The sequence below is a fragment of the Amblyomma mixtum genome, chromosome 5 (genome assembly GCF_055824585.1).
Source record: "Amblyomma mixtum isolate Tamu chromosome 5, ASM5582458v1, whole genome shotgun sequence".
Lineage (NCBI taxonomy): Eukaryota > Metazoa > Arthropoda > Arachnida > Ixodida > Ixodidae > Amblyomma > Amblyomma mixtum.
Genome location: NC_143016.1, coordinates 93,237,557 through 93,249,680, shown reverse-complemented (window position 1 = coordinate 93,249,680; position 12,124 = coordinate 93,237,557). Strand labels below are relative to the sequence as shown.

General features: G+C 46.1%; 1 protein-coding gene across 5 annotated transcripts in view; it reads right to left on the bottom strand.

Moving 5' to 3' along the window:
- Positions 1-2,871: 2,871 nt before the first annotated feature.
- LOC149343062 (uncharacterized) overlaps positions 2,872-12,124 on the bottom strand; it is a 51,153-nt gene continuing 41,900 nt past the window's right edge. For all 5 annotated transcript variants that reach the window (XM_089545582.1, XM_089545586.1, XM_089545583.1 and 2 more), the window contains 4 exons: positions 9,834-9,944; positions 7,316-7,546; positions 3,881-4,089; positions 2,872-3,347 (listed from right to left, as the gene is read on the bottom strand). In XM_089545582.1, the coding sequence (XP_089401708.1) occupies positions 3,240-3,347; positions 3,881-4,089; positions 7,316-7,546; positions 9,834-9,944 (659 nt within the window). In that variant the 3' untranslated portion in view covers positions 2,872-3,239. The remainder of the gene's footprint in view (positions 3,348-3,880; positions 4,090-7,315; positions 7,547-9,833; positions 9,945-12,124) is intronic.

Sequence of the window (12,124 nt, the reverse complement as noted above, 5' to 3'; positions counted from 1 at the left end):
TACCCAAAGGCGCTGAATTATCAACACTAGCTGAGAGGCTCCTTTTTGGCTTGAATTTCGTTTTGTTTGATCAAGTTTTCGATCTCCCTTGCAGTTTGAATTAACGAGGTTCCACTGGAGGTTCGATGGGGACTTCCATGGTTCCATGGGGAGGTTCCATGGGGACTTGGGTATTGGTGGCGAGTGTAAATGATTCACGCAATCATGATGCCATGCATAACAGTATGATGACTGTTTGTTTTGGGAAAGCTAAACAAGTTATGTGTGGGCACAAAATTGAGGATCTCTTTACACTGCGCGTTTGCGTGCAGCATCCTCGATAGCGTTCGTCCTCTGTCAGGCCCGCTGCATGTTAGTGGATCTTGCCTTCTGCATCACCATTCCAAATAGGACACTCCACCTTAGCTGCACCCATGGCCTTCCCACAGCTCAACTTGTATGCGATGTCTCTACTAATGGTTTCATAATGACCGCGGTGGCCACTATTGCGTAGGCGTGCATGCAGAGCTTTTAATCACTCGCAACTCTGCTGCATTGAGCAGTCAGAGGTCATCAAGAACTGCCATCTCGCTACTAGTGTCACCTTTCCAGGCTGGCGACTTCTGTGCCATTTTTGGTCACTTTTTCATCACAAAAATACCTCTGCGAAAAACTCTGACCTCGCGATTTTTCGAACATGCTTGACTATGCAGACTTTTTCGTGGTACCGCGACATGGCCCAAAGAGCCAATATATAAGAGTGCCTGAAATTTCAGACACGCGCAACTGACCGCTCAATTTTTCGAACCTTGTTTGCACTCGCCACCAATACCCAAGTAATCAATATAATGTGTACAGTGGAACCTCGTCAATTCAAACTGCAAAGGAGATCGAAAACTCAAACAAAACGAAGTTCAAGCTAAAAAGGAGCCTCTTAAATTCTTAAATGGCGGGACTGGTAATCTTCGCGAGTAGGCACACTGCGAGTAAGCACTCTTCGCAGAAGTCATCTATGCTATATCTTTCGTCCAAAATCAGGGATCCTGAAATTAAACACTTTTTTTTTAATGTGTGTGTGCGTGGGGGGGGATTTCGTTTGTTTCGTTTTTAAATACTTATTTAAAAGTTCTTTTCTTTGTATTCTTCTTAGTATACACTGTTTAAAGGTGAATTTATTTAATGAACATAAAACTAAAAAAAGAAATGTGCAGCTTTATAAAAATTTGCCATCAGCGTCAAATGAAACCCAAACATGAGAACTGAAATTTGAAGACAAAAAATGTATTAAGTTCTGCAAAACGAATACAGGCTGGGTTCACTGAAACTTCTACGCTAAGGTCTCCGCATCATCTTAAGTGAAAATTAGGTGCACTAGGATTAATTCAGCTACACTGTTATCGCTTTGCTGTTTCTATTTTCATAGTCTTGTTTGAATTTGATTTGACACTGCATGCACATACATGCAAGGAGCAATCGAGTGCATTAAAAAAAAGCTTCCGCATTGACTTCCAACGCTGCTAATCCTATGCTGCTAATCATGGCCATAAAAAAAGGTCAGTCGGGCAACAAATTCTGTTGGGATGCGATTGGTTTAGGTTACTCAAACAAAAAATTTAAGACTGGCTATGAAGCCAACTAGCTTAGTAGCCACACTGTGCTTTGCATAAATAACATCCTAGAATTGGAGAGTTTGTCAGAGATCTGATCTGAATGCAAACAGTTGGAGACGGGGGGGGGGGGGGGGGGGAGGGGGGAGATAATTGTTGTGGGGAGCAACCCTTAGACCCCTAGTTCCAAAGTCGCTGTCCCAAATACGGGAAGAAGTAGGAGTGAAGCGTATGGGAGGTGTATAGCTTCATGGAGATAGCAAGCGTGGAAGAAAATTGTGAATTTCAGAGCGAGGTCAGCGTACCTGCAGTAAAACGCACCGCAGCAACGTTGAATTTTCTATCGTAAAACTGTCAATAGACAGGTAAGCTGCCTTTCATTATGCAGAGTGCATACCGCCGTTTACGATGCCGATTATGACTCTAGCCGATAGGCCTAATTACGAAGGCCAACAGAGCGCTTGCTTTGGCAGTTAGTTGGTTCTTATAGTTTCGCCATCCCCTTCCGGGCCCTGTGTACCGCCGGTGTAGTGTAGTTCCCGCAGCATCGGGATCACTTCCACATCTGTATTTCATCCCACCCCATGCGTTCGTCGGCGATATGCCGAAAGCAGTACTGCCACCCTAAGCAGAGGTGATGAAAGAGGTCACCGCGTCGTCTGTGCACATGACGGGTGGCGGTTTTAGTCATAAGGAGCTTCAGAATGTACACAAAACTACTGATCCTTTCTTCCGGCATACTGGAAGCGATTTTTTGGGGTGAAATTTGAATGTCTGCGGTCCTAGAGTCCAAAAAATCGGTCATTGACTGTAGTAGCATTTTTGCATCTTTGAGCCACTGTTGCCAGACAATCAAGTCTTATAAACCCTGGTACAAGGATGCTGGCCTCACCTTTCGGGCTCCTCTCAATCTTATTCACCTGTTTGCCTTTCATTGGACATGGGATCAAATACCGGCTGCGGCAACCGTGCTTCTATACAAGATGCCCGTGTGCTGCGTGATATCAGTGCTTGTTAAAAAACCCCAGGTGGTCGAAATTAATCCAAAGCCCTCCACAATGGCACCTCCCTTTTTTCCTTCTTTCACTCCATAATTAATCTTTCTTCCTTTACAGCGTGGTGAGGTGGACAACAAGAAGTGAGACAGTTATATATTACACTTCCTTTCCACAACAGCAATTTTTTTTTCCCTCTACATTCCCCCTGCGGGAGAAGGAAAGAGGAGAAGACATATGCACGGGATGCCGAAAACAACTACTAAAATGAACAATGCCTCACACACGAATGGCAATTTTCACATTTTTAATGCTTCGTCAAGCAAGGCAACACTGATGGACTGACTGAAACATTGGTTGGTCAAGACCCAGGGAATGAAATGGAAAAATGAGAAGTCAAAGCAAGGAAACAAAGCTTTAGGGCAGCTGGGAGATGATTTGTAAAATGCGCAATATCGCAAACCCAACCATGCTGAACTGCAAACACAAATGAGGGGAGGAGACAGAGTAAAAACGGTAGACACAGCAGCAAGTGTTCAGCAGAGATGCACGACTGTCATTATCGCACACGCAGTGCCTTGTTTCCCTTCTGAATCAACGCAGAAACAGAAAAGGTGGCAAGTCTGGGGAAGAGGTGCGACGGATGGGGAGAGCAGGTCTAACACTTCAGCGGCACCTGCGTACGAGACTGATACAGCTGCAGACTGCGACGGTACAACTCCAGATCCACATTCGCAGCCGGTCCAGAGGAACTTGGCTCGTACACCTGCAGCGACACCGAAGGCGGATTACTACTAAACCTTGTTTCACACGTTTTCTCGCCTCCTTCTGCTTTAATACATCATCACCGTGAGCGTGCCCTTGACCTCCCCATCACTACTTCAAACAGCCGCTTATGGCCCCTGGGTTGGTGAATGCTCGCCTCGTTCTACTTTGGGCAGCCAATACATCATCACCGACTGCACAAGACAAGCAAAGCAAGGAGACTGCTAGTTCAATGAATTAGCCTGCAACTCTTCATCGTTGTCATCGGCGAAAGGCCTTTCCTATATCCCTAATCCTGTCCTGTGCCAGCTGCGACCATCTTATCCTCGCAAACTTCCTGATCTCATCCATCCAGCTGTTCTCTCGTAAGTAGCAACCGTTGCCTCATGAATCCACTTTGCATAGGCATATGCTCCACCTCGCAATGTCTAGCCCCCACTTTGCAAGCCTCAGACTAAATGCCCCAAGGTAACTGCTAAACCCCTTCAAGAGGTTTTTGCAAACCATGAATGGCAATGGAATATGATGGCGCACCTTGCAGAGTGCTCGCCGCAGCATGAGGTCCCGGCGAGCTGAGAGCGCGCGGCAGTAGCGTCCGCACGACTCCAGCGCCAGGTTTTGTTGCCGCCGTGCCGCCACGGCCGCGGCATGAAAGCCGGCCGTCAGGTTTTCCAGCTGGAAGTCGCCCTCTGTCCGTGCCACACCATCTCCTCCTCCTGCGCTTGCGTCTCCTCCTCCGGCTTCTGCAGACATTCAAAGCATCCACTGAACGGCCAAGGATTCCCTACCACGTGGCAGTGCAGTGCACACAAGCACAGTCTTGAATTTAGAAAGTGAAAATTTGATCACTTGAACTTAAAGGTGCACTGAAGAGGAATCTGAACTTGTCTTTTTGCCGCGGGAACTCGATCTACACGTTCCGAGCATTCTTAGACACCGCGACTTACTGCCCTGTGTGGCCGATTTCCCTAATTAAATCGAATTAACGTCCGGCTCCCACCCTTTTTTTTTAATTCTGCCTCGTACGGTGGGCGGAGTCGACCAACGCGTGGAGTGCCTTTCACCCAGTCCCGTGGCGGCTTGCCGCTCTGCCATCGGCGGAGTAATACGTAGTAGTCCGTAGTAGCAAATAGTCCGTGCGTATTTTTATTTCTTCGTGCTTATTTTGCGGCTATATTATCTGCGAATGAAACTATTTATTCATGGAAACCTAAAAAACAAAATAAAGCGAAAGCAAAGCCTCCACGAGACTGGGTGAAAGGCACTCCACGCGTTGGTTGACTCCGCCCACCGTACGAGGCAGAATTAAAAAAAAAAGGCGGGAGCCGGACGTTAATTCGTTTTAATTGGGGAAATCGGCCCCACAGGGCAATAAGTCACTGTTTCTAAGAATGCTAGGAACGTGTGGATCGAGTTCCCGCGGCAAAAAGACACGTTCGGAATCCTCTTCAGTGTACCTTTAATGCTTAGAGGCCTCAAGGTGCTTCTTGCAGCACCACATGTAATTGCTCTGACAAGTTTCAACACAACCAAGGCTGCAAAAGGCACTCTGCGCAGCTGCACTGTGCAAAAAGACCTTTTCTTCTAAACTTTCCCCGCTGTATTTTTCTAAATGCTTTGAAAAAATTTAGCACTTTCCTGAACAGTATAAATGCAGTTTTTTTTTTTTTTGCTATAGTGGACTGTGCGACTACACCCTGCATCCACAGTGGCACGTTCATTGAATTTCCGAGCTGCACGTGCCATATACACCTTGTTACAACGCTATAGAATAGGTTATAGCAAAACGCGAGCTCTTTTGTTTAGGAAGGCATTTTTTCTGTTCAATGTTTGTTAATACAACATTTTGGGCGAGTTGGTTACCTACATTCATTATTACAGCGCAAAGACGGCACAGAACAAGAAGGGGACACAACAGCGCTGTTGTGTCCCCTTCTTGTTCTGTGCCGTCTTTGCGCTGTAATAATGAATCAATGTTTGTGCATTCAGTAAAAAGTAGAGGCATGTGAACATTTAAAATTTTGAATACAAATTGAATATGTTTGTTAATCGGGCTGTATTCAATTTGAAAAATACATATACAGTCAAACCTCGTTATAACAAATTAATAGATATAACGAAGGAATGACAATTCTCCATGGAAGCTCTGTCAACACAAGCTATAACGAAGCTACGGCTATAACAAAGTAATTGCCAGGGCCATTCAACTTTGTTGTAATGAGGTTCAACTGTATACATATTTGAAAATCCCCAAAAGGTATCGATCGGGCAGTGACTGAATGCCACCTACTTTCGCAACTTTAACCGTGGCGAAACCACAATATCTGAGCAATTTATCTGAAGATCAACTTTAAAGTGGCAGGAAAAACAGTACAAAGGTGCCCTCTTCGCCTTCTTCTCTGTCATGTATTGCATGGTCCGCTCACACTCGGTTGCTGCTGGCTTGGACATCAAGAGATAGTCCGCAAGTGGGCTTTCCCGCGTACTACTAGATGAAATCAAGGTGGCCAGTCACCTGCTCTGATCAGTCATAATGCGGAAGCACGCAGTTTCTTGTTCGATCCTTCCATAAAGTGTTACATAATACTTTCCACCTCATGTGATCCATCCTGTCACCTTCACAACTCCCCCAGCTCCAGCTCCACCATCTCGTTTTGATCAACTGTGTTATTTGCGAAAGCCGGCCCAATTTGCAGAATCTCACATGGGGCTTCCGAAGAGGGGCGCAGTCGAAGTGTCACCAGGAGGGCAAGTGACTGTGTTAAAATCCTGACTATTGCGTGGCCCAAATTTGTAACATGCACACATCTGATGTGCACGTAATGGAAGGCATGATGAGGATAGGAGGGCCGTGTCGTCACGTCAAAATATAGCCAAGCTATATTTTGACGTGACAAAAGCTACATTTTGAGCAAAAGCTCAAAATATATAGTAGGCAGAACAGCTTTTGCTTTACTGTGTAGGCACCTTTGCCACTTCCAGTGTGAAACACTTGCGTGCCTAAGAATTTTTAGGTTGTTTTCATGTCCTAAGATACAGGCATTAAATCATAAATTGCTAAGCTTTGAACTTTTTTTTTTAATTAGAAAGCAGGATTATGATTTTCCTTTTTCATATAGATCTCACCAGAGAAGATATTCACATGGCTTCATCCTAATAAATTATATGATTTCGTGAACTAGTTTTTTTTGCTTACAAAAAGGAAACAAATTCTACCGCAAAAAGTACAAGCGTTTCTCATCTGTTGTGGGAAAGAAAGGGAATAAAAACCTTCACGGGTTAAAACCCCACGGTTCAAACTAATCAAGAGCCCTCGAGTAGAGCGCCTCTTATAGCCTGCATGCAGCTTCAAGGCATTAAACCCCGCATACCACTAGGCATCGTACCACACTGCATTATAAAGGACTATACTATGCCACACCACGCCGTACACAATTGCATTCAATGGCACCGCACCATGCTGTACCCTGTCAACCCACTTCCGCCCCTTCTCTGGCTGTTGGAGTTCGCATCCCCCCCCCCCCCTCCCCCACGCATACCACTATGCATTATAAAGGACTATACTATGCCATACCACGCCGTACACAATTGCATTCAATGGCACCGCACCATGCTGTACCCTGTCAACCCACTTCCGCCCCTTCTCTGGCTGTTGGAGTTCGCATCCCCCCCCTCCCCCACGCATACCACACTGCATTATAAAGGACTATACTATGCCATACCACGCCGTACACAATTGCATTCAATGGCACCGCACCATGCTGTACCCTATCAACCCACTTCCGCCCCTTCTCTGGCTGTCAGAGTTCGCATCCCCCCCCCTCCCCCACGCATACCACTATGCATTATAAAGGACTATACTATGCCATACCACGCCGTACACAATTGCATTCAATGGCACCGCACCATGCTGTACCCTACCAACCCACTTCCGCCCCTTCTCTGGCTGTCAGAGTTCCCCTCCCCCACCTTGTTCAGCAGGTTCCTTCTTGTCGTTGGCCAGCTCCCTCTGGCAGAATTCAACCACCTGCTGGGCCAGCTCCTCGCCAGCCAGGTCTCGCGAGATGCCAATGCGAGCCAGCACACGGGCTCCCGAGTAGCGCTCGCGGGCCGAGCCGCGCTTCTCGCTCGGGGCCTTGGGGTGGCTGCTCTCCGTCACCAAGATCGACCAGTCAATGTCCAGCACGTCTGAGATGGCCTCTGCACACACAGCACACACTCGGTGGCTTCAGCTTCTGCCCCCAAAGAAGCTCTCTGCTTTGGGAGCACAGCAACAATACTAGCAGCACAGGGAAGTGGGGAAACTCGCTACTGCTGAGCGCACAAGCACGGCCAGATGCGCATCCATGGACACGCTTCAAGGTGTGCATGTACGCACAAAAACGTCCGATTTAGTGCCTTGTGTTAAACCTTAGCACCACGGGAGACTAGCCATGTACGAATATTCCATAATTTCGAATGGCACTGCAGAGCTCGTGCAACCAGAGCCCCGACTCTGCGCCATGTGCCTGGCGTCAAGCACGTATGCCAGAGCAGGTCTGTGCATTGCTCATGGCAACAGACGCGAGCAGGTGGAAGTGCAATGCCCAGATCTGTGCCTGCCAGGTGTCTTCGGCTGTGCTACCTGCAATGTGCACGCACTGTAACCGGCATCAAGGCGTGCATCAATAGAGAGATTTAGCGTAGCGTGATCCCCTTCCACGTGCCGCCAGTGTGCATGCGCTGAATGGTCCCAAAGGGGTAGACCTGCGAGCTGCTGGATGGCACCTGGCACCTTGTGGCTTCCTCAGGGTATTGGGCTATGCTAAATCTCTCTAATCAGAGAACGCGTAGCTCCCTTGACTTCCGTGGAACGTGTCTGAGCTGTCTGCCACAGCCACTCTTCTCCACGCCAAATTCACTAAACATGTGCGATGGGGCATGCGTGAGACACATGGAGATGAGTGCCCCTTTCAAACACCTGACGCGGGGGTGGCGATGTGCGCACGGTATATTCACCTAGCAGGTGCCATGGAGTCGTCGTTTAAAGGCAACAGTTGCACAACAACACAATCACAATTATGAGCAGCAGATGGAGGCCCCACATAGAGGTCTTGCAACCCACAAACATGTCAGCACTGCATGTAGGTATTCCCAATTTCCAATGGCCATTTGTGCAGGAAGTCAACACAGCTTAATGAGTGTGAAAAAGCTTCAATGCATTCTCCCTTTTTTACATGTAATGGCCTTGTGTATTCGAAACATACATGATTTTGAAAATGCCTATACTGTGCCATTCAAGCTTTTCTGTATGCCAGAAATGTTCAAAATATTCGCTGTGGGAGCTACCAGGCTCCCAGCATGTGAGTGGCCTCGAGGCACTTGAAGTTTCTTTGACAAAAGCATGCCTCACCAGACAGCGAAGTTTTCTACACCCTTGTACATTCTCGCTTCGTGCACCGAGGAATTCACACCGTTTGCCACTGCTTCTGAAGCTACACATTGTGGATTACTAAATCAGCAGGACAGAAGCACACTCTACAGCAGCCGCTTGTGTCACCATCTTATATCAGCCCAATGAATTCAGCAGGGCATGAGAGAGGACTGAGAGATGCCTGGTGAGCATAAGTGCCAAACCATTTCTTGCACTGCCTTACCACATGTTGCAGACCAATTACATGCGAGTGTTCTGCTTCACACTGCAATAAACTGAATATGCCATCACACCACACTGCAGCTAGGCTGCTGCATGCGGCATACACTTTCTGAAACTACTAATGGCTACCTAAACTACAATAGCCTCATCCAAATTATCAATGTCAGAGATTTAAGAAACTGCTTCTGTCACAAGAAATGAACAGGACTAGTGATAGGAAGAAAGTGGCAGCCAATAATGCAACTGGTGGAAAAACTTGTAGCTCCAACCCATGGACAAAACATACCGTCACAGCAGCAACAGCTCTCATGAAGTAATGGCTTCACAAACTAGGGGTCAAACTGTCCATACGCTGCAAACCAGCACCCAAAAGACAAACTCAACTACAGCAGAACTGATAATCATAACGAGGAGTTGTCGAATTAAAGAGAACATTATTTCATCAGCCACTGCCAAGCAAAATTTTCTCACAGCCCAATACAAGTAAGTACTAGCAGACATCATGGCCGTTCAAGGACATGCTAGTGTACTAGTGTAATGGTTACTTAACTATATAAACACACTCAGTGCTGGGCACAGATGCGTAACAGTCTTGTGCATCTGTGGATGAGGGGGGGGGGGGGGGGGGCTTCAATAGAAAAGAGACAGAGGGCTTAAGAAAATACCAGAGAACAGGTCGTATGTGCATGGCCGGGATGCATTCGCAATGGTGTGGAATACAAGCCCGTGTAACACTTTGCTAAGAGTGCAAAATAGGCTGGCTCTCTACCTTAGCTATTAGTGACACTGTAATGTCAGAGAGCAGAGTTTTCACTCTCACGTATTTCTGCTCTGTATGCAAGACAGACTCACGTCCAGGCTCAGGAGCTGCTTCTTTCTCCTCGGACTCGTCGATGAGGGCCTCCAGTTCATCATCGCTGATGGGGTCAAACTCGTCTTCCAGGGCAGCAGGAGCAGTGCCATCTGTGCAGAAATTACCGTATTTTCCGGTGTATAAGACGCGTTTTTTTTTCAAAAATCTTGCTGGTGCGTCCTATACAAGGGTGCGTCTTATATGCGAATTTTCCGTTTTTTTTTTTTTTTTGCGAATTCAGAAATTACTCACGTTCATGTTCAAGCTTTTTTCACCGAAAAAATATTACTACCAATAACGCGGTTGTAACATGGTTAATACTTCAATACGGAGACCGCCGTGCGCAACTTTCTTAGGTGAACTTTATCATGAAACGGCGGGGTTGACCACTTCCGGGATCTTAAACACACGGCCGTTTCGGAGGCCCCAAGCAAAGGTAATGTGAAATGCCAAAAGATGGCGACAGTCGCGCTTCTCGCCATTGTCAAGACAAGCCAAGAGAAGCCGATATTTTTTTTTAGTCACCCTTTGCAAGTACGAAGTGCGAAGAGAATGCTTCAGACGTGTTGCCTTTTCCATAGCGCATCCGAAGATGAAGACTTTGAAGGTTTTATGTAAAGATAAATTGTTATGGACAAAAAGAGAGTTCTTTCGCTTTTTTTTCTTTTGTGCTAAAACGTGGGCTGGTATGGCGTGAGTGTTGCCTTTTTCGATCACTTAGCGTTGCTTAAGAACTTCTCACACGTACGGTGCATTTTGCGACGGTCGCATGAGCATGTTTAATTAAGCCTCACTAGCCTAACTGGGTAAATTGGGGTGCGTCTTATATACCAATTTTTTCAGTGACAGCCTGCATATATGGCGGGTGCGTCTTATACAAGGGTGCGTCTTGTACACCGGAAAATACGGTATGCTTCATGCCTGACCAGCCCAAGTCCACACTCAGTTCTAGCCAACCTTCAATGGAAGCAAACCGGCATCCAAACACAATGTGCAACAAGACGTACTATCATGCATACTTTTATATCTCCTCACAATGTTCGTATAGCCTGAAGTTCGAACAGACACAGAGCAAGGAGAGAAGTATGCAGTCGGTGCTTGTGTACAAAAGAAGCTAGAAGCAGCATGCAGTATTTCAGCAATTCCTAAATAAGCCAACATATAGTGTCTGTTTAACTGTAAGGGCCGGAGAGGACTCGCAGCAACACATGATTGCAGCATAAAAGCAAATAATATGCATTTCTTCAGAGACGGGATTCCTCTGAAAACCACAGGTGCTTCTCTGTTGGCTGTTCATAAAACATATGAGGCCTGCAATCAGCTACTTTTCTCAAACAAAACAGTCAATGTGAATAAAGTGAGTGCAAAACCATATATTAACTCTTTCGGGACCGCCCAAAAGAAGGCCATTCTGATACATGTTTGAAAATATTTTATTAAATAAAATTTTTGCACTATCTTGTTGAAACATACATCATAATGAAGCTAAATGATTGGACTTTTATTGTAGAAAAATTGAAATAACTGAACAAACTACATGATATATAAAAAAATCTCAAAATACAAATTTTTACTTCAAGGAAACCAAAAAAGTTGGAAATTTTTACATATGAAAGTAAAAAACAGCACTAAAAAAATTCCAGAATATACAAAATGTGCTACAATACCTCTATAATAACTCTGAGGCAAAAAAACATTGCACGCTAGTGTACATTTTTTTTGTGTGTGTGATTTCTCACACCACTGTTCACGACTCACTTCTGTGCACGCTCGCTGTGCCACGCGAGGAAGCAGTTCCGCGAAGCATTGAAGCACAAATGTGCATTGCAGTCACTGCAGAAAACCATCGTTTTCACTTCCCTTTTTTGTTTGCTGATAGCAGAGCTTGCAATTTCTGTGTCTCTCCACTTTTTCGGGCTTGTGAAGTGGGGGCTTTGTGGGTGGTAGTGGAGGAGCACGAGCTTGCTTGGATCCTTCAAGTTGAAGAAGCTGTTGAATCAGTTCCTCCCGGAAAGCTAAATGGTCGAAGGAAGCATTTCTGGCCAGCTCAGGGACTTCTGGGTGTAATTTGCGGTATTCCTGGAACAGTATAAAACTTCACGCATGCAATGTCGATGCAGTGGAAGAAGAGGGTCTTCCACCAGCGGACGCTACGCATTAGTAAATTGTAAAAGCCAATCATCTGGTCTGATTTATCCACTCCAAGCATTCCAGAATTGTAATCATGAATTAGCAAAGGCTGTGGGATAGAAATTTGGGTCCAGGTACTTCCACTTTTTTGTCTTCTTTT